Raw genomic sequence first — 27,496 nt, forward strand, 5'->3', positions numbered from 1 at the left:
GAAATCACTCTGGAATATTGTGAGGATGTTAACCCGTTGGGTGGGCGATGCGGCGAGATCCGTGGCTACAAATCGCTTGCTCGGTGGGAAACACGGATACATCCACCGATTCAAATCATATTTTTTTTCTCAGTTGCCTGCCTGCAGAGGTTTATTTTCTTTTCAGCAGCGTATTCAGGAAGAGTCTGCCCTACGATGTGAATTTTTTCAAATATGTTCTCCCAATACCAATGTGTCATCCATGAGTTGCAACATAAAGAACGCAAATGCCGTCCGGGCAAGAACGACCTAAGGCCTAATAGCTCCACGCTGAAGCTTTAGCTCATCGCCTAATCGTCCCTTGGATGTAATAATATTGCTGTTGAAGGGATTTCTCGAGATTATGACACTGAAAAGATCTCTCTGATGACATTTTAGAACTGTGACCTGATTTATTATCCCCTTCCTTCACGACTGGAGTGTGTGTTTATCGCGAGTTACACGACATTTTATTATCGTATGCATCCGTAATATTTTATAATTTCCGTCCAAACTGCTGAGACCAGAGTTCTATTCGATCCTTTTTCTTACATTTTTTCTGCTAAAATATCTATAACGAATTAGTGGCCCCCACTGTTAGAGGAAGAATTGTGATATTAGTGAAGTAAGTTCTGCCGAAGGAGAATTTGTAAGTGACAGGAAATTACCTGAAATAAGTACTGCAGGCTCGAATATACAGGGTTTGGGCGGAGCTGATGCGAATGTTCAGCAGACACAAAAGAGACAACACATGTTCGATTCCAGTTCAAGTAGCGATCATGACAGTAACAGTTGTGACGATAATACTGATTACAATTCAACCATTGCAAGTTCTTCACCAACTTATACTGAAAATGGACAAAGAAATTCCCGCTTTGATCCAAATTTCCATCGTGATGTAAAGATAGAGTGTTTTTAGGGAAAACAAAACTGAGCGAAAGATTTTAATTACATTTTTATGACGAGATATGCCAGAACATAGCTGAACAGACAAAAGATGTCGAGCAGGAAATCGCACATAAGACCCAGTTTAGTAATACGAAAGGAAGGAATAGAGATCAAGACCGTGTCCGAACAAATAAGGACGCAATAAAGCTTCTTATGGCCATACTGTTGCCATAGGGGATTGTACAGAAACCTAAATTAGGACACTATTTCTCGCAATCGCTTGTTCACTACGCCTATTTTCTATGAGCTGATGACACAGAAGAGATTTTTTCCCGCCAGATTGAGTGGCCTGGCCGGCCTCTTGACCCCAACTTGGCAGGTTCGATTCTGGCTCAGATCGGTGGTATTTGAAGGTGCTCAAATACGTCGGCCTCTTGTAAGTAGATTTACGGGCATGTAAAAGAACTCCTGCGGGACTAAATTCCGGCACCTCAGTGTCTCCGAAAACTGTAAAAGTAGTTAGTGAGACGTGAAGCCAATAACATTATTACGGTATTATTATTATTATTATTATTATTATTATTATTATTAGATTTTCCTCCACAGCTTTATATGTATCTCTGGCAATGAGGTGAATAATGCACAACTTCCTCCAAAAATCCGGTATTTGACCACCTGTTAGCAAAATTTTTAGGAAGCTTATGCCCCTGATGGCAAAATGTCAATTAATGAGAACCTCTTGCTATGGAAAGGGTGGCTAGGGTGGAAAGTTTACATAACAAGAAAACGATCGTGTTTCGGAATGGAATTATATAAATTATGCGAAGGCGAGACAGATTATATAACATGACCTGCTTCCGTGTGTATCATAATGAACAGCTGTAAAATACATAACACTGTGAAGACTGTAAATACTGTAAATATTACATGTATTGTAGTGTAATGTAGTACATTTATGTCACTTAGTAATTGTCTGACTCGTTGGCTGAATGGTCAGCGTACTGGCCTTCGGTTCAGAGGGTCCCGGGTTCGATTCCCGGGCGGGTCGGGGATTTTAACCTTAATTGGTTAATTCCAATGGCCCGGGGGCTGGGTGTTTGTGCTGTCCCCAACATCCCTGCAACTCACACACCACACGTAACACTATCCTCCACCACAATAACACGCAGTTACCTACAAATGACAGATGCCGCACACCCTCACCGGAGGGTATGCCTTACAAGGGCTGCACTCGGCTAGAAATAGCCACACGAAATTATTATTACTTAGTAATTGTAGGGAGGCTATATAAACTTGACCTGTCGAAAGCGCTAACCAACATAACAGAAAATTTCATGAGTATTATAATTTATTCCATTGCACATCTTTTAAGTATATGTAAACTTTGTGGGCCGATTGCAGAAACGATGACTAGTTTTAAGCCTTAGACATCGTCTACCTAAACAACGTCTAAATCATTCACGATCTTCCATTGCATAAACAATGTTCAGTCGATGTTTAACTAGACATCCCTTAAAGTTTCAATTTTGGATTGAAAATGGAGACAGAAGTATCTTTCATGCAACTCTTTGCTTGTCGCAACCAATGAAATTCGTCGGTGCGCGCGCCAGAAGCTAGTCAGCTGTTTGTCTTCCAACACATTACTCAAATATGGCTGAGCATGACTTGCCCGCAGATAAGAGTATCACTATCGGTGCAAATTAAATCTCATAATTATTTAATTTATTTTCCGGGTTGAACCGTGTTGTACTTGTACGCATATCACGTACAGTTTGCCGACGTTTCGAATACATTGCAGTATTCATTGTCAAGGCGACTGAAATACCCCTACTCGATCCGAGGTAATCAGTCTCCCAGGCAGAGTTACACTACTAGAGTGGCCTTGATCTTGGCCTTTTATATCCTAGCCTATCTGGCTGGCGTAAGCCCTGGCTGTCTCGCGAGGTTTCTGGAAAGTTTATGTCACAGCCAGGTAGCGGGGGCTTGCCCGCGCTGTTATGTAATGGGGTTGCGGCCCGTGTGTTTATGTTGTGGTCTGTATGTCTTAAACTATGAATGATGGGCATCCAAGAATTACTGATTTTGTATCCTTCTTCTAAATTAATGTTATTCGGATGTTTCTTGATTTCGATAGCCTCGCGGATTTTTCTTTCCAGATTCCAAGGGATAGCTGCTAGGATCTTGGTCTTGTCAAATGATATTCCGTGCCTAGTTTCGTAGGAATGCTTGGCTACTGCTGAAATATCTGTGTTATGGTTCTTGGTGTGACGGATATGTTCTTTTAGGCGGGTGGAGATCAGACGTTTTGTCTCACCTACATAACAAGCTCCGCAGCTACATTCAATGTGATACACTCCAGGGGCCTGTAATTCTATTGTGTCTTTTATCTACCACCAGTAAAAGACACAATAGAATTACAGGCCCCTGGAGTGTATCACATTGAATGTAGCTGCGGAGCTTGTTATGTAGGTGAGACAAAACGTCTGATCTCCACCCGCCTAAAAGAACATATCCGTCACACCAAGAACCATAACACAGATATTTCAGCAGTAGCCAAGCATTCCTACGAAACTAGGCACGGAATATCATTTGACAAGACCAAGATCCTAGCAGCTATCCCTTGGAATCTGGAAAGAAAAATCCGCGAGGCTATCGAAATCAAGAAACATCCGAATAACATTAATTTAGAAGAAGGATACAAAATCAGTAATTCTTGGATGCCCATCATTCATAGTTTAAGACATACAGACCACAACATAAACACACGGGCCGCAACCCCATTACATAACAGCGCGGGCAAGCCCCCGCTACCTGGCTGTGACATAAACTTTCCAGAAACCTCGCGAGACAGCCAGGGCTTACGCCAGCCAGATAGGCTAGGATATAAAAGGCCAAGATCAAGGCCACTCTAGTAGTGTAACTCTGCCTGGGAGACTGATTACCTCGGATCGAGTAGGGGTATTTCAGTCGCCTTGACAATGAATACTGCAATGTATTCGAAACGTCGGCAAACTGTACGTGATATGCGTACAAGTACAACACGGTTCAACCCGGAAAATAAATTAAATAATTCTTCACACCGTGGAAGCTTCACTTCTAAGATAAATCTCATAATATTATCGACACTAAAGCGACACGCCACTGTACGGGGAAGTGTAGCTTTCATTATAGCGTTGTTACAGTGAGTGTAATTTACTCATAAATACAATAGCTTCGACGAAGAGAAGATGAAGAAATAGTAATGTGTAACCGAGTGTGTTGTACGGGCCATATAGATGTAGCTTGCATTCTGGAGATCGTAGATTCGAAACGCATCATCGGCAGCTGTGAAGATTGTTTTCCGTAGTTTCCCTATTTTTACACCAGGCAAATACTAGGGCTGTTATTATGGCCATGGCTCTTCTTCCCCGGTCCTCTTTAAACGATAATCACTACCACTTGCCTTTTCCTATCAGACAGTTGCCGAAAACCTATGCGATTTTATATATAAAAATCCCATACAATCTACTTTTTAGTTTTCACTATTATGTGTATTTACTTGGCAGTAAATATAAGTGAATCTCTCTCGGTTGATGTATGTGACAGCCCTCAGACGATCGGGACACGCAATTGTGATATGTATGTAGTCAAAGTGACCTATAATTCCATGGAAATTACCCCATGTATATAATAAAATATATCGATTGCCAAGAATTGTATTCAAGTTGACAGTTACTGGACTGTCACTTTGTCAGTCTCAAGAAACAAGTCTCTCGTAAAGCGAAACCTTATTTTATGATTATCTTCCCGTGCATGTCAAACGAACTGCTGCTATTTAGCAGCAGGCGACCCACAGAGAGGCCGTCGGACTAACCTTTCTTCCCGGAATCATCTCAACATGATAATACAAATTATATGTTTCACAGTACATAACCTCTGATTGTGATTCACTCCTGTCATTTGAGGTTAAACAGTGCTCTCGGCAGTGTTTAAACATGACCGGTTGAACATCGGTTTTAGACAGTGTCGAAGTGATAAATAACGTCTCTGCAATGCAGCAGCCATACTTAGGCATTGTTTAACCGTAGACATCGTCTAAATGCCGTTTCTGCAATCGGCCCTGTAAATCTACAATTTACATATACAGAAACATTTATTTCCAGGCAGAGATTGATAGTAAACTGCCTAAGATATTCAGGTGAAAGTTACTGTATAAACAAAAACCAGTGCTTTGCTGTTAGGAAAAAGCAATCTCGATGTCAAAGTGTGAAAGCACCTAGTACGTTTTTGCACAAAGTATTGAAAAATTAAAATAATACAATTTTTCAAGAATTGAATACGTTATGTTCAAGTTAATATTTATCTTTTGGCCCTTCAATAGTTCATTTTAGTCTAAGATTGTTTTTAATCAAGTAATTAAATATTTTCTTCAATCAGGGAAATCGCTCCCCACCTGAGAGCGAGCTAGTGTGTACCGAGCTCCCTGCTTAAGGGGTTAGCACATTGGAGACCGAGCCCGAGTGTGTATCGGAGTGGGGTAACAGCGCAGACTGACCATGGCCGAGGCTAACTCGGGCCCGCGTATTTCTTATATAGTCAACATAGCCCAGGATGAGAATCGAGCGGAAACTATACATACCACATTAAAGAACTTCTATAACAGCTATACTGTGCGTATTGTCCTCTGTCGTTTTCTCGAACTTATAGCAGCTTATTTTTGCTCGAGTTCGCTTCTACACTCCAGGCTTCCAGCCTTGCTTCCAGCTGCTCAAGGCAAGAGACATTGTGCAAAGTGTTCAGACTGTTTTTTTGTTTCTGCTATCTTGATTGGATCATTGAATGAAAGTGGAATTTTAAAGATTTTAGAAGAGATTTTTGTTGACAGTGGTTCAGAAGAAGAGGTAGACAATTCAGATCTAGACCCTGATTTCAAACTTCATGTTAGTGATGAAGGTATTTATAACCTATTTTATCATATTCCACCCAGGTGTGATTTTTGCATTTTGTAGTTTATTTAGCTAATGTTTCATGACCTTCACATGACTGGAGATTCATTTAGAATGAAGTGATGCAAGCAATGATAATTCAAATGCAAGGACTGATTCACATTCACTGGGTACTTTCGGTGATTTAGATGCACTTGCAAAGCCTGTGCAGATAAAGGAAAAGCGTAAAATGGGAAAGCAACAAGAAAAGAGACATGCTGGTGGTATCCAATGTGTTCTGTTGCATATTGAGTCCCTGAATGCTTCCAACTATTCCACACTAAAGACTTCGTTGTCAGACTTTTTGTTGTTTTTGCAAAAGGCAACTTTTAATCTGTAGAAAAGACCCTTTTAGTTTTTTGATGATATGTACGTGCTACAATTGCAACCTACCTACCACTTTCTACAATTTAAAAAAAATTCAAAATATGACAGTCTGCCTGCCCATATGCCACCTTAAAACACGGTCGCCAATGTGTTAAACTCTTCTACCCACTTCATCAATCTATTTGCTAAGATTCCTGTGTATGCTTTGCTGAGAGAATCTAATAGTGTTATTCCTCTGTAATTATTAGGATTGCCTTTATCCCCACGCACTTTATACATTGGACAGATTATACTCCTCTGCCAGTCCTTCGGGAATTCTGCAAGCTCAAATATCTTATTACACACCTTTACTAAAGTTCCCAGCATTTCTTTACTTTTAACTGCTTCTTTCCAAAACTCGTTAGATAAACCATTTAACCCCCCTGTTTTCCTACTTTTGGCTTTGTCCATCAACTCTATTACCTCGTATTCTGTTATCTCATCATCTAAGTAACGCATATTTATCTCAACACCCCTCACAACATCCAGACACCTCACATTATTTTTCCACACCTCTTTCCCTCTTAATAATTTCTGGAAATAATCTACCCACTCTTCCTTATTAATTTTTGATTTCACATAACCTCTCCCCCCCTCTATTTATTCTACTCCATACCTTATCTCCCTGGTTATTTTTACATTCCATATTAATTAGCCGTGCCTGGTTTTTCTGCCATAGTTTCTTTCTTTCTACTAATAACTCCTTATATTTTTTTCCTTATTTTACAAAACTGTTCCTGCATCTCTGTATCCCCTGCCATCCTGCAGGCCTTCAGGGTCTAATCACTTCCAATCTCTTGGTTTTGCATTCCTTGTTATACCATCCTTCTTCCCATCTCCTTTGTTTGTTTTTCCTTTCCACTTGTGCTATGTTTTTAACACATTCACGCCCGTATCCGAGTTATTGCCTATAGCGCGTGACCATGCTGTGGACCGTATCCGAGTTAGCCCGGATAAGCGCAACCTTGAACTGGAGCCGTTCCTACGCAGCTGGGATCTATTTTGGTCACAAATATGTGCGAGAGAGATGAAAGTAATACCCTTATGAATGCTTCTACTCACCAGAAACCACATGGCCACGGCTATTTTCCCTCCCAATGCACTTGATTTTGTTTCTGAAGGTAGCCTAGCGCTGGCACAACTAGCTGTGTAGTTGCTTTGCGATTGCACAAGCATGTGTATAATTGCGTTCTGAAGTGTAACCATGGCGTGTAGGGACAATATAAATGATGCAAGTGATGCGAATTTACAAAGCACAGTTTTTCAGCTGCTTGAAAATTATCTTGACCAGGGGTATAGTCTATATGGACAATTATTACAAATAGCGTTGGACTCTCGAAACAATTAAGGGAACAGAACACTGCCGTATGTGGAACAATACGGTCAAATAGGGCATATTCTCTTGAAGTTTCCACCATCAAATATAGTCAAGTTCCCCATAAGAAGGTGCAAAGTGTGCTTCAAAAATAAAATTATTAGTGAAACACGCTATTTTTGTGGAAAGTATGGTGTTCCCATTCACCCAGGAAAGAGTAACATTACCTACCACACCCTACAGAGATACTAGAGGACTTCATTAAGGTACGTGGTAAATTTTGTTTCCATATCTTGTTTAGTTTAGAACTTATTGTGAAAAGAATTTGTTGTTGTTTGCTCTGCCCCTAACAGCTGGAATAGCTGGGCCAGCCCTTTAAATAGCCGCTCAGATGATGGGCGTGAATATGTTAAAAAGTTTCTGTAAAAATTCTACAGCTAAACCCACATTCTTACTGTCTAATGCTACTTCGATACCACTCTTAAGAAGTTAAAATTCTTCCCTTTTTAGATATGCATTTGTTTTATTTTTGGTGTTCTCACACCACTTGTATTTTTTAACTATAGTACTCTTCACTTTTTTCCCTCCTTCCACTAACGTTCTCTGGCCAATCATTTACTTCTATCTTCTTTAACATCTCCAATATATCTCCTGAACTCACCACCAGATCAATTATACTCCCTCCCTGCGTTTGTTGTAATGTATGTCAACTCTCCTCTTTCATCCCCCCTCCACTACCCATTTAAAATAAATAGGTTTTCAGTGGCACATAATTCCAAGAGTTTATTCCCATAGATATTCCTCTCTTTGACCTGACTACTTCTATTCCCTCTCATGACCTCCCTCCCCTTCTTATTGTAAGCTGGGGTTGAGTCTCCCATTCTTGCATTCCAGTCACCCATCATTGTAATTCCTGCTTCTTAAACTTCCATCTAATAACATTTATTTCATCTATTAGATCCTCAAAAAAGTTCCTCTTCACATATATTGACCCTGATAAATGATAAAGATGTTGATTCCCATTGAGAACCTGACACTATTGGCTTTTACGTGCGCCGCTGACCGCTTGTCTCCTATATCCGACCTCCAAGTGGACTTTGCTCCTCTTCCTTCTGCCGTATCACTCCCAACTACATCATCACTAACCTTCCTCAACATTACCATGACCCTATCGGAGGATTATACTAAAATGCCAACCATATATATATATATATATCTTTCTGTCCTCTCCCTTCCTGTCTAAGCCTTATCAATATAACGTCTTCCATACTATTCAGTATTTCCTGTATTTGATTATTTATTTCTCCTTTTATTAAGAGTGATATTCCTGCAGGGTTTCTACCCCTGGTCCCTTTCTTCTAGATTATATTTCTAACTACGAATCCCTTCCAGACTATACCTCTCCTTTCTGATAGCCAAGTTACTAAAGATGCAAATATATCAAACGTTTCAACCATCTCTACTGAATTTATTTAAGACCCCTTCTTTATTGACAAATCCTATCCTCAATTCTGGTTATTTCTTCTTACCTACATCATCCCCATTTCCTACTTTGTTTTTATTACTCTCGGACAGGTTTTGAAGTCTTACTCCTTGTGAGCCTAGCTTTTCCTACATCTAATGTACACTCTTCAGGAGTTTGAGGCATTTTACCATTCTCTTTTCCCCCCACTTATCAGCCTGTGACTTATTTCTCTTTGCCCATAGATCTTTTCAACTTAGATTTTTACCCTTAGCCATTGTCTCTCGTCTTCTTTCTTCTATCCCGTTGCTGTCCCCTGGGTGTTGCTCGGTAGGGCTGTCTTCCAGTCCTGTGACCTCGGCTTCCACGTGCCTGTAACCGCTCGTCTCCTATAACCGACCTCGAAGTGGACTTCGCTCCTATTCCTTCTGCTGTATCACTCCCAACTACATCATCACTGACCTTCTTCACTTCTGCTCCTGCCTCATACGTCACACTCTGTTGACGTTGCTGTTTTGTGTCCATTTCCTGTAGCTGCACTGCCGACCATGTCCGCCACCAATGACCATCTCCAACGATCAGGCGCTGTCCTTTAATGTAGGTCTTTAGTCCTTGATATCTGACTTTCCCTAGATGTCTGCATAGAATACTTTGTTCCTTGATGGCGCCGCTGTCCATATCCCTTCTCATCCAAATTTTCTCCCCTTTAAGGTTCCTGGTATTTCTTATCACTATTTCCACCATCAGGGTTGATATTAGTTTAATCTTGGTTGGCCTCATACTCTACACTTTCCCTACTCTACATATATTGTCTATGTCCACCTCAATAAGATTTATGTTCGTTTTGCTTTGTATCACTTCTACCACTTTACATACTATTTCAACCTTGCTTTCATTTTCTCCTTCCGGCACACCATCGATAAAAAGGTTTTTCCTCCTGAGTTCTTGATTAGTCCTGTTTTCCGACCACTTTGCTTGGCTAAGTTCCTCCTCCAAATCCCTGCCTTTGGTCTTCAGTCGTTTTACTTCATCTGTGTTTTAAGCCAATTTCTCTTTTAACACATTCAATTCTTCTTTGACACACTGTTTTAGCTCTTTTATTTCCTTATTTATTTCCTTAGATTGCTCCCTAATTAAATCCCTTGTTTGCTCGTCCTGTCATGCTTCTTTGACCACTTCCTTTATCATTTCGAATTCTTTCCAACCAATTATACCCACTGGCCCAGGCCTCGGATTTAATTCAATTTCCAACAAAACTACTATCAGTGCTGCTACCATCAAGTTTGCTAATACTCCAAGTTGCTGCCCATTTTTCTTCTCTCCATCTTCCTACAGCTGCCCTATGCTGATCTAGTAAATTACCGGTACCCGTATTCAGCATTCTCACTCAACACATCCGCTCACGACACTGTCTCGATCATGACTGATGAAATACCAATTATTACGTCTGTAACATCTGTTTCTGAGATATAAGTATCAAAACAAACCCCTTTTTTCATTTCTTTTTGCTCCCCAGCTTAAGTGGATCTTCTGAAGAAACAAAAAAAAAAGTGTTCCTTTAATTTTAAAGGAGATTCCAAATACCAATTTTCACATATCTTCAGTTATTGAGATATAAGTATCCTCATAAAAAATAATTCAATCTTTTTTCACTTCTTTTAACTCCTCTCCCCTACTTTAAGTGGATTTCTCGAAAACAAAAACGAACATGTTTCTTTATTTTTAAAGGAGAGCCAAAATACCAATTATCATGTCTGCAACATCAGTTTTTGAGATATGATATAAGTATCCCCAAAAATATAATTCAACCCCTTTTTCACTCCCCCAAAAACAAAAATATGTGTGTTTCATCTTAAAAGGAGATTCTAATACAAATTTTCACACCTGTAACTTATTCTGAGATATAAGTATGCTTATAAAGAGAATTCAACCCTCCTTTAGTCCTTTCTACAACCCCATTAACATTTTGGAAATAGTTCTTTCCCATGGCATTTGAGAGGTTAATTGCATTCAATAACGGGTCTCAGAATATATTTTGACGCTGCAAGAGTTGGCATTTCTGAATTACGTGTTGGCGGTTAACTTGAAATTAATTCGAAGTCCGATTTTTGTGTCCCAGCGACTTCGAATCAACGAGGTTTTACTGTACTGTATACCTAGTGTTATTTACTTGTGGTTGTAACCATAGTGATGTACACTGCTCCTAACATGAAAAACTGTTATCTAATTTACATAATCTGATTCCAGCCAAGATCCAGGATTGAGGATTAAGCCTTTTCCAGCACAGACGTAGTGGGATACGCCAGCTCATGAGCCTTCCTATACCTCCAAAGAGATAAGAAATTAAAATGTTCAATCATCATCTTCTTCTGTCACCCTAGTCCAGGGAGACCCTGAGTCCGGCAGTGGATCACTGACCTCCATTTCACTTATTTTTTTCTTTTTCAATTCGCTTTACGTTGCACCGACACAGATAGGTCTTATGGCGACAATGGGATAGGAAAGGGTTCTGAGCGGGAAGGAAGAGGCCGTTGCCTTAAGGTACAGCCCCATACAAGCCTGGTGTGAAAACGGGAAACCACGGAAAATCAACTTCAGGGCTGCCGACGGTGCGATTTGAACCCACTGTCTCCCAGAAGCAAGCTCACAGCTGCGCGCCCCTAACCACATGGCTAACTCGACCAGTTATTTCGCCCTCTCCTTGTCCCACTCCATTTTGATGCTTCATATATATGGAGAAGCTTACGTTTCAACAGACCAGGCCAACAGCTGGAAACTGCATATGATGATGATGATGATGATGATGATGATGATGATGATGATGATGATAGGCTATTATTACGGTGGGGTTGCCACACCCAAAGGCATTTTATACCGAACTGCCAGGTTTCAATGAGGCCGCTCCTAATCTGGAGAAAAGATACCTTTTGCAGCTGCCCGTAATCTGAAACATGCTACATGTTGGATTTCAGTGGTGTTTCCTACACTGAGGAACCAGCTTCCACCTAAAGGACTTCCTCCACCTGAAGCTATTGACTCCTTTAAAGTGTCAGGTGTTTTACTGCTGCCCAACACTCGGGGTTGAGTTGCTGGCTGTACGGTCTACTCCACCCTGTAGCAAGTAACCTTGGCCAGACAAGGAATTTTAAAATATAATATGCATTTTCTTTTAGATAAGCTTTTACAGCAGAGAATTACAATGTCTTTTAGGTTTATGCTATCCTAATAGTACTGAGCTGCTTGAATTATGCTCCGAAATGACCAGTAGGTAAAATGACAGTTCCACTCACATACTTGGCCAGACAAGGAATTTTAAAATATAATATGCATTTTCTTTTAGATAAGCTTTTACAGCAGAGAATTACAATGTCTTTTAGGTTTATGCTATCCTAATAGTACTGAGCTGCTTGAATTATGCTCTGAAATGACCAGTAGGTAAAATGACAGTTCCACTCACATTTAAGCACCTCAAAATGTTAATTCATCAAATATGTTAATGAATGAATTCTATGTGTTATGCCTGAATATTAGAATAAAAATACTTCTCTCATACAGAAGTGTATCTGGAGTATATAGAAAAAATTTCTTCTGCCTTCATTTTGTCCAGTAAGAATTTAACTAACAGTTGCCAAAATCTCAAGTGTTCAGGGGTAATAAGTCCACCTGTTTCCAAGTTACATAGGAGCCATAGATAATATAAAAATTGAGCTGTAATGGATCTTATTTGAAAATAATAGATTTCGTAATTGATTTTAAAGCCATCTCACCGAGAATTGCAATTCTAACTTTACAAACCACAAACAAACTTTACACCATCATAAATGCTCATGCCCCTACCAACGAAAAAATTTCCTAACAAAAACTCTGCAGGGAGTCGATAATTTCTGGGATCTCCTTGGTCAGACAATGAATAAAATAAATACGAAGAATATCAATATCCTTATAGGGGACTTTAACGCTCAACTGGGTAAGGAAAAGAAGTATCGAGATGTAGTAGGAAAGTGGGCTCCTCATAAATATGCTAACAGAAATGGGCAAAAACTCATTGAAATTTGCAGAACCCATGGACTAATCTCCAAATCGACACATTTTAAAAGAAAACCACACAAATTTAAACCTTGGACACATCCTGAGTGGACAAAAGGAGCATGGCGGCTAGACCACGTATGCATGGACAAATTCTTTCACAAGGTAATCCACAATGTCAAAGTTCTAAGGGGAACGGACACTGGTTCAGATAATTATTTAATTTATTAAAATCAAGATTTTACTCCATTAAGAATAAAAAGACAAAGTAGTGTTGGAGAGAAAAGGACATACGACCCTCATCAGTTAATCCAGAATGCCCAGTATCGGCAAAGAACAGGAACTACAAGACTAACAGACAATTTAGATGACCTAATACCAATTCTAAAACAGAATACAGACGTTCTAGCTCCATTAAATCCAAGGAAAAGACATGCCTGGTGGACTTCTGATTGTGATAGAATGCATGAAGAAAGACATCAAGCTTGGTTGAAATTTCAAGCCCACAAAACAGAAGAAAACACCATGAACCTCAAGAATGTCACAAAATAATTCATTCACGATTAAAAGAATAAAAAGAAAATATCAAAAATATTTAATAAACTCTATTGAGGAGAATTATTACAAAACCGATTCTTATTTGAATGATTACAAAGCCTTTGGTAAACAATTGCAAAAATACAACCCCACCACATTATTGTTGAAAAATAAAGATGGAAAAATAGCACATAACAATAAGGAAAATGCAGAAATCATGGTGGAAGCATTTAGCAAGCTCTTGAACTGAAAAGCTCTTATTAATACGCATACCCCGATGAAAACAAAACCAGAAAATATAAACCCACCTACAGCAAAAGAAGTTGAAAGAGGGCTTAAGGAAATGAACTACAAAGCATGTGGAGAAGACCAGGTTTGTGCAGAGTGTGGAAATATTTAATTACAACAAACAATGTTTTATTATAAACCACCTATTCAATACATCAAAATGTTATTACATTTAGATTTTCCTCATTAATATTAAGTTATATGCCGGACCTGTTTCACTCCTTTATAGAGCATCATCCGCCAATCTAGAATCTCAAAGGTTGGTTTATGTTCGTAACTAATGACTTGTTGAAAGCTCTCAAAGTTATTATTTGTTCAGATTAGCTTCTTCAAGGTCTGAAGTCTCCCTGGTATTCACGTAACTCTTGATCAAGTTGTTCTTCACTTCACCCAAAGCTAATGAAATTGATTGAACTTACTCTAACTAATACAATTTCTAAAATTAAGTTCAGAGGAGAACTTTCAAAACCATCTTGGTAACAACTGGGTTAAAACAGGTTGATGGAAAGATCTCATTTTCAAACTTCAAATGACTATAACCTAATCATTAGTTCTTAAGACTGAATCACAAGTCATTCTTCAAGATTTTAGACATAATAATTGTTTGTAAATATTTGAGAGCAAACTTATTCTAACAGAATTTTAAATGAACGTATTTTTATCAACTTTTCCACTATTAAGTCCTTGTTAATAAGGCACACTACCAATGATTTTGCCTTCTATGTTATTTTAGTAAAACAAGTTCAAAATTGTAAAATGTACAAATAGTTTTTAAGTCACTAGTTACGAACATAAACCAACCTTTGAGATTCATTTTTTTTTTTTGCTAGTGGCTTTACGTCGCACCAACACAGATAAGTCTTATGGCGACGATGGGACAGGAAAGGCCTAGGAGTTGGAAGGAAGTGGCCGTGGCCGTGCCTGGTGTGAAAATGGGAAACCACGGAAAACCATCTTCAGGGCTGCCGACAGTGGGATTCAAACCCACTATCTCCTGGACGCAAGCTCACAGCCACGCTGCTCTAACCGCATGGCCAACTCGCCCGGTCCTTTGAGATTCTAGACTGGCTGATGATGCTCTATAAAGGAGCGAAACAAGTCCCGCATATAACTTCATATTAACGAGGAAACTCTAAACGTAATAACATTTTCATGTATTGAATAGGTGGTTTATAATAGAACATTGTTTGTTGTAATTAAACAGACTTTCAATACGGATTAACAGATGAGGTTGAAATGAAATGGCGTGTGGCTTTTAGTGCCGGGAGTGTCCGAGGACAAGTTCGGCTCGCCAAGTGCAGGTCTTTCAATTTAATGCCTGCAAGCGACCTGCGTATCGTGATGAGGATAAAATGATGATGATGACGACACATACACCCAGCCCCCGTGCCAGCAAAATTGTCCAATGGTGGTTAAAATTCCCGAACCTGCCGGGAACCGAACCCGGGGTCCCTGTGACCAAAGGCCAGCACGCTAACCACTTAGCCATGGAACCAGACTATAATTACTTGCAATGTGGAAATATGCCAGCAGTGCAACTCAGACATCCCTCCGTATGATATTACAGAAGATTTGGATATCAGAAAAATTCCCAGAACAACGGACAACAGCTATAATTAATCCAATTCATAAAAAGGTGAAAGAAGTAATCCAGACAACTACAGAGGTATTTCCATCCTTGACTGGATGTATAAGATTTTCTCTAAGATACTATATAATCAGATTAAAGAAAAACTTGATCAAGAGTTAGGTGAATACCAGGGAGGTTTCATACCTTGAAGAAGCTGCTCTCAACAAATAATAGCTTTGAAGCTAGTCATGGCATATTACAGAAAACGATACAAGCCCCATTCTATAATGTTTACAGATTTCAAGAAAGCTTACGAGTCCATCAACAGAACATCATTATTAAAAATTTTAAGACATTTCAAACTTCACCCAAAGCTAATGAAACTTATTGAACTTACTCAACTAATACAATTTCTAAAATCAAGTTCAGAGGAGAACTTTCTAAACCATCTTGGTAACAACTGGTTTAAGACAGGGTGATGGTTTGTCACCTCTTCTTTTTAACTGTGCACTAGAGTACATTATGAGGGAATGGTACAAGAACAACTCGAAAAATATAAAAATTGGAACCCACAAGGATAACATACATTTGAACTGTCTAGGATTTGCTGATGATCTAGCTCTTCTAGCCAATGATATTTAGGAAACAAAACAACAAATAAAATCTTTACAGGAAATAGCTCAAAACATTGGTTTTAAAATTTCATTTGAAAAAACGAAAATGATGCTAACTCAACTTCTGCCTGCAAACAAAATTAAGCTGGGGGACCAAGAAATAAAAATTGCAGAAAATTTAAATATTTAGGTGTAATAATCACATACAATGTGAACGAAAAGCCAGCATGGCAAAATAGAGACATGAGAGAGTTGCATATTACAATAGAAGATTTAAAATACAAAACAAATACACTCAGCATATTGAAAGATAAACACACTAGACTACATTTAAATTTAAGAATTTAATCTTATATCCGTATTGAACTGAGAACGTAAGAGAGGTAAATTAAGGGGTTCACCTTTTCAATACAAATAAATGTTATAATGGTTAAGTTACAACATGTTTACTTGGAACTAGTTTCAACGCTATTTAGCGTCATCTTCAGCCAAAATGTGTGAAATAAGCATAGGTGCATACATACAAACATATACATTACACAAATTATTATAATATCATGAATAAATAAGAGTAAAAAGGGGGAATAAAATAGTGAATAGATATTCAATCACAAGTTCAGAACTTGGCAGTCATTATCAAAACAACCCATGAAGGGTGGATTAAAATAGTAATCTTATTGTACAAACACGAGTTAGGACTCAACAAACATAATCTTTTAAAAAATACATATAACACTTTAAAAAACTTTGCTTAAGTCCATGATGAACTTGGTAGTCGAAGATTCGAATTTGTAGTCACTTTTTTCATTAAATGATGTCGCTTATTAACTAAAAGTGTAGGGAACATTTTCTTTGAGCTTTTGACAGAAATACAATATTCAATTTGCATTAGATGTTCCTCTAAGAGCTCTGAAGTTAGTTTTACATCATGACTGTGCTGTTGTCTGTGGTCTATTATTTTAATGTTGCAACGTAACGTGTAAGGTGGAGACCAAGTTTTTGAGCCGAGGTTTCTCCGATGTTCGCAGTTCAATGCAGGACCTGCGGTGTAAAAAGGAGATATTTTTAAAAGTTGAAACAGTGATGAGAAAGAGAGAGCTTGGGCTATAACTGAATGAGATTCTCCTCGGGCAGCGAAGCTGTGATGCGTGATGAAGAGGAACTGAGCGTGATGGATAAGCTTGGGTCAGGAAAGCAGCTAGTGTTGGGGTAGGAAGGGAGAGGGAAGGAGAAGGAGCGATAGGGGAGGTGTGAGGGATGGAAGGAAGGGGAATTAGGGAGGGTGATGCAGTGAAAGCGTGTGGCTTGAGAAAGTATTACGCATAATATGAAAGACAGATCCATTATTAGGAATTTTAATATTTTTGAAAAATGCAATGAGAAAGTTGAACAAGATTTTTGGTTTCTCGGAGATATCATTTAAGTTTAAGTTTAAATTAAAATATTGATCTAAATTAATATAGCAGTTTTCAGTGACATCTAGTAAAGAACCTTTATTTAAAACTTCTAATATCTCAAGATCTTGATCTATTTCAGTGAAGTTGTGTTTAAATTCTTTCATGTGTAGGCCGACTGCAGAAAATCGGTTATGCTTTATAGCATTGAAGCCGGCCCAGTTGTGTAGGGGTAGCATGCCTGCCTTTTACCCAGAGGCCCCGGGTTCGATTCCCGGCCAGGTCAGGGATTTTTACCTGGACCTGAGGGCTGGTTCAAGGTCCACTCAGCCTACGTGATTAGAATTGAGGAGCTATCTGACGGTGAGATGGCGGCCCCGGTCTAGAAAGCCAAGAATAACGGCCGAGAGCATTCGTCGTGCTGACCACACGGCACCTTGCAATCTGCAGGCCTTCGGGCTGAGCAGCGGTCGCTTGGTAGGCCAAGTCCCTTCAAGGACTGTAGTGCCATGGGGTTTGGTTTGGTTTGGTTTATAGCATTGACATGTTCTGTATATCTGATTTTAAAATTAGTCCTGTTTGACCCAGGTAAGAGCTATTGCAGTCTTAACAAGAAAACCTATATACACCTGATTTTGAAAGAAGACTACTTTTATTTATTGATGTAGAGTTATGCAGGATCTCTGTACTTCTATTGCTAGTACGAAAGGCTATTTTAACGTCGCGTTTTTTGAAAACGTTAGTGACGATATATTTCTTTATTAAAGGTGAATGTTGAGAATGTGGTAGTGCTAGTTTTGTCTTTCATTAAGGTGGTTTTTGGGCGATATTTGAATTTATTGATTATTATTTCAATAAAGGCTTCATTAAATCCAATAAATTTTGCTACAGAATGAATGGTGTTCACTTCCTTATTTAGGATTTTTCTGGACATCAGAATTCTGAATATTTGATCTACCAAGCTATTATATGTAGCCGCTTTTTTGTGTTTGAGGATGTAATGAATCATTTCTTATGGTAGTGGCCATTTGAGTGGGCTTTCTATAAATACTATACGTAAATGAAGTGGGATGTCTATTGATTGTTAGGTCTAGGAAGTGAATAGAATTATTTATCTCTGATTCTAAGGTAAATTTAATGTTGTGATCGAAACTATTAAGGTTTTTGAGGGTGGATGGTGCATCTATAGAGCGTTCGTCCTGGATTATAAATGTGTCATCTACATACTTAGCTCAGAACTGAATATTAGCAAATTTAATGTTATTGTTGATGGCAGTATGCTCTAGGAAATCCCTGAGGCTGGTGACCCCATTGCCAAACCGTCTTATTTGTAGATAACCTTATCAAATGTAAAATAATTATTGTTAATTAGTAATCTTAAAATAGTCATGAAGTCCTGAACTTCAGGTTTACTTAGTTGACTGTTAGCGAGTTTTTTTTTTTGATACTCGGGAATAATGAATTAGTTTTTATACCGGGATACAGTTATAGCCCAAGCCCTCTCTTTCTCATCACTATTTCAACTTTTAAAAATATCTCCTTTTTACACCACAGGTCCCGCATTGAACTGTGAACATCGCAGAAACCTTGGCTCAAAAACTTGGTCTCCACCTTACACGTTACGTTGCAACATAAAAACAATGGACTACAGACAACAGCACAGTCATGATGTAAAACTAACTACAAAGCTCTCAGAGGAACATCTAACGCAAATTGAATATTGTATTTCTGTCAAAAGCTCAAACAAAATGTTCCCTACACTTTTAGTTAATAAGTGACATCATTTAATGAAAAAAGTGACTACAAATTCAAATCTTTGACTACCAAGTTCATAACGGACTTAAGCAAAGTTTTAAAGTGTTATATGTATTTTTTAAAAGATTATGTTTGTTGAGTCCTAACTCGTGTTTGTACAATTAGATTACTATTTTAATCCACCCTGCATGGGTTGTTTTGATAATGAATGCCAAGTTCTGAACTTGTGATTGAATATCTATTCACTATTTTATTCCCCTTTTTACTCTTATTTAATCATGATGTTATGACATTTTGTGTAACATATATGTTTGTATGTATACACGTATGCTTATTTCTCACATTTTGGCTGAAGATGACGCTAAATAGCGTTGGAACAAGTTCCGAGTAAACATGTTGCAATTTAACTATTATAACATTTATTTGTATTGAAAAGGTGGACCCCTTAAGTTACCTCTCTTGCACTAGACTACAGACAAAAATCAACAAGCAGAAAATAGGAAGAGTGATTCCAGAAGCAGAAAGAAAATTACGTTCAGAAAGAATGAAACAGTATTGGGCTGACAAAAAGAAAAACCTCCATAAACCTAAGTTTATGTTGGCTAAAAAATTAAGATAAATAAGTAAATGGATCTTATTTGTATCTTTTATGGCTCCTCAATGTACCTATCAGAAACATTCCTAAGAGTTCTAATTTTATCTCCTTATCTCCAACTTTGTCATATACATTATACATACATGAAATATTAGAAAATATGACATTTACTTTCCACATTTCACCAGGCATAGAAACATCCTTACTGCAGAACTAAGCCAATCTGAAATTAGAAGAAAAACAAGAAATTACTAATGCATCATGGATCATCAAAGTACACCTAAAAGTACACACACTTAGTATTTTACAATTAGTAGCAGAATGTGAATCCAATGTTATTAGTAATTCTCTGCTAATACTAACATTGCTGAACCCCATGATTAATGGTACACTTGACGATTACAATAAAGAACTGTACACTTAGAAAAATAAGTTTTCAACTGAATTACATGATTAAAATGCTCATAAACTTTATCAGATTTTTTTTCGTTTATGTCTTTGGCAATACCTACCGTACATTACCTGGTCCTAAACATCCAGCAGAGAAATTTTATTCAGTTAGGAAGAAAGAGCCATTCATTCAGACTCAGCAGTCATATAAAACATCATCTAATCCCGAAAGGGTGACCAAGAGGGTCAGATTGAAACATAAATCCAAATAAAATTACTAGGTTACAGTTCTACTTCTACACTTTTTGCGCTGTACCTGACAGCTATTCTCTACGAGACATCTGCTAACAACACAAGTGTATGGGGGTATTTTTACTTAGGCTAGACTCCACTCTAAAAGACTAACCCATCTCACCCGGGTAACAGAATTGCACTATGCAAGATGACGATGCTTCTGCAGCTCATTCTTCTGAGGAACTGCAAATGTCTGTTGACTGCTTTAAAACAGCTTATGAACACTTTGGCCCAATTATCATCATTCAAAAAAAGAGTTAATAGAATTTGAAGAGACATACAATTCTAAGATCAACAAAGATGAAGTTCAGGAAACAATCAGATGTATCTCAGTTGACACAGCTAGTGGTCCAGATCATGTATTGATGAGAACGATGAAGAACACCACACCATATACGATGTATTCAAATTAATACAAGTGTATTGAAAGCTGTCTTAAAAATATTCAATATTTGACAGAAGATGTAATGGAACGATAGAATTCACTAGAAGCATCTGGACTTCATATTCAGACCGGCATTTTATACCTTATCACTAGGCAATTTTAATGTATATATAAAATGCAATATTTCAATCATTATTGTAAATAATCGATGTGGTACTATATTTATAGTCTCACTGCAATATGTAAACTTGGACATTTCACTATCTATTGATCAGTACCACAATAAAATTTTATCTCACATAACATTTCATGCATTTCACCATTTTATATACATGCTATCACATCACACATTTAGCTCATTTGAGTAATTTTATCAATTTACGACAAAATATTGTTCTTGGATATCAACAAAAGAAAGTGTATCTTATTTAGGCTTATGATGACCCACACTGGGTCAAAATTAGTCCCCTAATACATTGTAATGTATACACAGGCATTACAATTATTGTATAGTATTAAGTAGGTGGATTATAACTTTGTCAATTAAATTATATATCTTAAAAACTGCCAACCAAAATAAGGAAAATGTTAACATGGTATTCCTGGATATTTGGGAAGCCTTTTACAATGTAGGTCATTTACTTCTGCACAGAACACTTGATTCCCTCAGAATTCCTAGTAAACTAGCTACCGTAATCTCATTATGAATCTAAAGGAGAATAATTCCACTGTAATTAAAACATGCTGCTGACACAAAACAAAACCTATCCTGTTAAAACGTGGTGTCTTTCAGGGCTCTCCATTATCCTCTGACCCTGTACACCTTAGCCACTGATGTGAATCATCCATTTCCGATGGATATGGTTATCTACTATCTAGGCTCCATAAAAATTTAAACACAATGAGTTTCACGGATGGTACAGTTATAATGGGGAAAACTTAGAATTGGCTGCAGAATTAACCAGATTAGCATTACACTTATTTCAGGAGATAGGCCTTGCTGTTACTACTTCAAAATCTATTTGCCTATCTGTCAAAGATGGACAATTTTTGCCTGTGGAATTACTTATCTCTGAAAATAATACCAATTATGACGATGACGATGCTTGTTGTTTAAAGGCGCCTAACATCTAGGTCATTGGCACCTAATGGTACAAGGTGGAACAAAATGTAATGAAAATTAACATTTAAAAATGTATCCACTGACTAGAACTTAAAACAAACTATGATGAAAAATGATTATGAATTTAAAATAATCAGTGGATCTAAATCACAATGCCTTATTTTCTTATAAAATGACAGAAAAAGTAGATTAAGGTAGAACAACACATTAAAATATACAAAACAAACTAAGAGTCAACAGAATAAAACATAGTTGACAATAAAATAAAATTAAAAGCAGATAAACGACTCTCTTTCATACACGATAAGAACAGGCCACTATCCCTCGTAATGGATATCAGCTGACTGCTCATCATCTCGTAGGATCAGGGAGATGGTACTCAGCAGTTTTAGACAACGGTACGGAACGGCTAGGTCCATGCACTTCGTAAAAATGTGTACCACAGTAATATGCCTGCCACAAGTACATACCAGGGGGGCTTCTCCCTTCAGTAAGTAGGAGTGCGTTGTTATACCGTGGATGATCCGAAGAAGACATAAAACCACTGCTTATCTCCGAGAAACCTGAACGAAAGTCTTCCATATCTTCGTAGTTCCTTTTATTGTTCTCAGATTATCTGGCAGTGGGGTGGCCTGCCACTCCATCTCCCAATGGGACATAACCAAATGTCTCACCTGAGAATGAATATCACTGACTGGGACCTGGTAAGGCAATGGGGGCAATGTGACCGCCTCCTTGGCAGCCACAAGAACGTGATTCTGATGCTAGCACTCGAAACCCAGCCAGCAGGTGCTGGATCTGCTGCATCAGAGGGTGCTGTGGGAAACATGTACCAACGATGATTTACTATCGAAAAGGAGTCTAAAAATTCAGTAGGTGTGAAATACGGGAAGAGTGACACCCCCTAAATAGAGCTCAGGATGGAGCTGAAGAGTAGCTTCCGGCAGTAGTTAACAACAGAGGTTTTGCAGTTGAAAACCGAAAGCCATGTTCTAAGGTCCATTGTTCCACTCTCCTAAGGGAATGCTTTAATTGTCGCTCTGCGACTGCCATGCACTGCAAGCTATAATGTAGAGCAAAATCATCTACATATAGAGACGGTATTACTGTTAAACCAGCAGCAGCGACAATTCAGTTTATGGCAATCGTGAATAGAGTGACATTGAGAACTGATCCTTGTGGGACTCCATTTTCCTGAACATGATATTGCAAACATGCCCTAACTACTCGGACACGGAATAGACTGATGGACAAAAACTTCTTAATGAAAACCGGCAAGTTACCTTGGAAATTCCACTGATGCAGGACTGAAAGGATGCCATATCCCCATGTGGTATTATAGGCCTTTTCTAAATCGAAGAAAACAGCTGCTAAATGCATCCTGGACAGAACACTGTGCCAAGTGGTCAGTGATGGAGCAGGCAGCTCGAAAACCACACTGGTACTCTGACAAAAGTCCTCTTTTCACCTAACACCACGCAAGTCCTACATTAATACCAAAGCAGTATTTAATATCCTCCTAGGTCAATACATTAGTATCATCTTGCAAGTGTAATAGATTAATATAACTTGGATACAATATTCTTTAACCCTTGAGTAAATAATGCAAATATAGATTATTATTATTATTATTATTATTATGACATCCGGTCTGTTACAAAGGTTAAAGACATCTTAGAGAGAGTACGCTCCTTAAAATGGCAGTGGGCTGGCCATGTTGCACGAAGAAATGATGATAGATGGACAAAACTAGTGCTGGAGTGGAGTCCGAGAGAACATCGAAGGCCTAGAGGAAGACCACCGGACAGATGGGACAAAGATATCAAGAAGATCGCTGGTACCACTTAATGAGATCTGCCCAAGACCGTTCTACTTGGAGAAGACTGTTGAAGGCCTACCTATACCCACGACTTAAAGAGGCCACATCATTTTAATGATTGAAATGGCTGATTGTATATATTATATTATTATTATTTACGTAGTTGTGTACGAAGCGTATTTGGAATAATCATGATCGTATTATTTGTGAGGTTATGTCATGAAACATCTGCTGTATATATATTAATATTAGTTTATTTATTTAATGTAAGAAAACATAATTAATAGTATATAATTTTTTATTACCTGTACATATGATGTATAATCCAATGTAATATTGTGCAACACCCTGTAATAAGTCCAGAACAATGCTATGTGTGACCAGAAGTATGTAGAAAGTTCCTTATATTGTAAGTAGGCTATTGGAGACTCTCAAATTTACGAGAAAACATGTTATGTCATATTCTTCTAGAAGGCAACATATATAAAGAGGCAGTCTTGACGGTAGAGTTCTAGTTGATTCCATCACTTTCTGAATCAGATGCCCTTCCCATATTAACTTATTTTCCATTTGCATCAAATGTTTTTGTGGTAAAAAATAAATGTGAAAGAAAGGAAGATATTAAAATTAGAAATATTAGGCAGTATCATACTGGCTGATAAAACAGGCATGAGGGAGGTTTTTAAAAAGTAACTATGATTGGTGGAAAATGGTAAATAAAATGTAAACAGACTCTGGAATGTGTTTAAAGCAATTGTTGAGGAATATGAAAATAGGTTTGTACCTTTAAAGGTGGGAAGGAATAGTAAAGATCCAACATATTTTAACAGAGAAGTAAAGAGACTAAGAAGGAGGTGCAGGTAGGAAAGAAACAGAGTTCGATATGGCTGTGGAAGTAAGGAGAAATTGAAGAAACTTTCTAGGAAATTGAATCTAGCAAGGAAGTCAGCTAAGGATAATATGACGGCAAGCATAATTGGTGGTCATACAAATTTTTGTGAAAAATGGAAGAGTATGCATAGGTACTTTAAGGCAGAAACAGGTTCCAATAAGGACATTCCAGGAATCATTAATGAACAAGGGGAATGTGTGTGTGTATGCAAGGATCTTCAAAAGGAAGTATTCTGTCAGCAGTATGAAAAGATAGTTGGTTACAAGGATAATGTCCAGATAGAGGAGGTGACTAATACTAAAGAAGTATTAATATTTAACCTATGACAACGACGACATTTACAGTAAGATACAAAGTTGAAAACTAGAAAAGCAGCTGGAATTGATTTCGGGGGGATATAATAATAGTAACATATAGTACCATATCTGAAGTACTTATTTGACTATTGTATGCATGAAGGAGCTATACCAAATGAATGGAGAGTTGCTATAGTAGCCCCTGTGTATAAAGGAAAAGGTGATAAGACATAAAGCTGAAAATTACAGACCAGTAAGTTTGACATGCATTGCATGTAAGCTTTGGAAAAGCATTCTTGCCAATTATATTAGACATGTATGCAAAATTAATAACTGGTTTGATACAAGGCAGTTTGGGTTTATGAAAGGTTATTCCACTGAAGCTCAACTTTTAGGATTCCAGCAAGATATAGCAGATAACCTGGATTCAGGAGGTCAAATGGACTGTATCTCGATTGACCTATCTACTACTGGCAAAAATGAGTGCAACTGAACTAGAAAAAAGAGTGACTGAATGGATGGATGGCTATCTTTCTAGAAAACTGAACTCAGAGAAGTTTACTGGCCGCACTTAAGCGATTGCAGCTATCGACTCGGTACTCAGAGAATTAAAGTAGACGACCCTGTAATAATTAAGAGGTGAATTCCTCAAGGCAGCATTATTGGATCTTTATGTTTTCTTATATATATATATATATATATATATATCAATGATATGTGTAAAGAAGTGGAATCAGAGATAAGGCTTTTTGCAGATGATGTTATTCTGTACAGAGTAATAAATAAGTTACAAGATTGTGATCAACTGTAAAATGACTTCTATAATGTTGTGAGATGGACAGTAGGCAATGGTATGATGATAAACGGGGTTAAAAGTCAGGTTGTGAGTTTCACAAATAGGAAAAGTCCTCTCAGTTTTAATTACTGTGCTGATGGGGTGAAAATTCCTTTTGGGGATCATTGTAAGTACCTAGGTGTTAATATCAGGAAAGATCTTTGTTGGGGTAATCACATAAATGGGATTGTAAATAACGGGTACAGATCTCTGCACATGGTTATGAGGGTATTTAGGTGTTGCAGTAGGGATGTAAAGGAGAGGGCATATAAGTCTCTGGTAAGTCCCCAACTAGAGTATGGCTCCAGTGTATAGGACTCTCACTAAGATTACTAGATTCAAGAACTGGAAAAAATCCAAAGAAAAGCAGCTCGATTTGTTCTGCATGATTTCCGACTAAAGAGTAGCATTACAAAAATGTTGTAAAGTTTGGGCTAGGAAGACTTGGGAGAAAGGAGACGAGCTGCTCGACTAAATGGTATGTTGGTATAGATGTTGATTCCAATAGGGAATCTGAAATATTTGTCCCGAATTAGTAAATTTATAATAAAAATTATAATTATAAACTTATAATGTCCAATAATGGACCATTATTGTATTATAAATGGTACGTTCGAGCTGTCAATGGAGAGATGGCGTGGAATGACATCAGTAGATGAATAAGTTTGAGTGGTGTCTTTAAAAGTAGGAAAGATCACAATAGGAAGATAAAATTGGAATTCAAGAGGACAAACTGGGGCAAATATTCATTTATAGGAAGGGGTTTTAAGGATTGGAATAACTTACCAAGGGAGATGTTCAATAAATTTCCAAAATCTTTGCTATCGTTTAAGAAAAGGCTATGAAAACAACAGATAGGGAATCTGCCACCTGGGCGACTGTCCTAAATGCAGATCAGTAGTGACTGATTGATTGATTGATTCAGTTGTTTTAATGAGACTTGTGTGGAAGTCTTGTTAACTGAGTGTTTGATATCAAGTATGTGAATTGGTTTTGTTGGGTTGGTAGTTGACATGCATCTGTTGCAGTCTTCTTCTGATTCTTCGTTGTAGGAACTGTTCAAAATGGTGGTTTATTGCTGTTAATATAACAAATGTATATAGTTTGTAAATAAAGTAGCGTACACAACTGATAGCATCGCGCGTGTGCATCTTTGTGAATACATAAAATATACATTAAAATATTGCTAGAAGTTCATAATAATGTAAAGTGGAAGGTACAAATGGGCATATTAACTTGTGGGTTCCGGTCTCAATGCTGTGAGGCTCAGCCTCTTATCCGCGAATAAAAACTCAAATATTTTCCGTCCATATGTCTTTGTAATAGGTCAGGGGTCTCAATTACAGATGTGTTCTCATGAGAGGAACCATTAACAACTACGATCTGTAATGGAATAAAAAATTACTTAGAAAATAAATGTAAACAAAAATCCAGATGTCTCAACTAACTGTGTTAACTTACTTTGTTTCCCACTTGACCGCCATGTGTCCGTTAGTTGCGGAGTTTCCCTCTCGACTGCCGTGTTCTTACAGGTAAGGTGTGTGTAGTGCTATAGGAGGGGGTGGTGCAGAAGGGGAAGGCGTGACTTGCGGGAGTGTGGGGGAAGTTCATGAACTTGTGCCATGAGGGCGGGGCTCATTCCAATTGAGATTTTGTTCACAGATAACTGG

The 27,496-nt window shown here is 38.0% G+C and overlaps 1 protein-coding gene across 3 annotated transcripts in view; it reads right to left on the minus strand.

Moving 5' to 3' along the window:
• The window catches only part of LOC136864446 (glycylpeptide N-tetradecanoyltransferase 2), a 298,318-nt gene that overhangs the window by 35,378 nt on the left and 235,444 nt on the right, over nt 1-27,496 (minus strand). For 2 of the 3 annotated variants that reach the window (XM_067141451.2, XM_067141450.2), the window contains one exon: nt 19,964-20,015. In XM_067141451.2, the coding sequence (XP_066997552.1) occupies nt 19,995-20,015 (21 nt within the window). In that variant the 3' untranslated portion in view covers nt 19,964-19,994. Of the gene's footprint in view, nt 1-19,935; nt 20,016-27,496 lie in introns of all 3 variants that reach the window. The other variant, XR_010859313.2, reaches the window with a different exon arrangement.

Source organism: Anabrus simplex, chromosome 2 (genome assembly GCF_040414725.1).
Source record: "Anabrus simplex isolate iqAnaSimp1 chromosome 2, ASM4041472v1, whole genome shotgun sequence".
In the NCBI taxonomy this organism is placed as follows: Eukaryota; Metazoa; Arthropoda; class Insecta; order Orthoptera; family Tettigoniidae; genus Anabrus; species Anabrus simplex.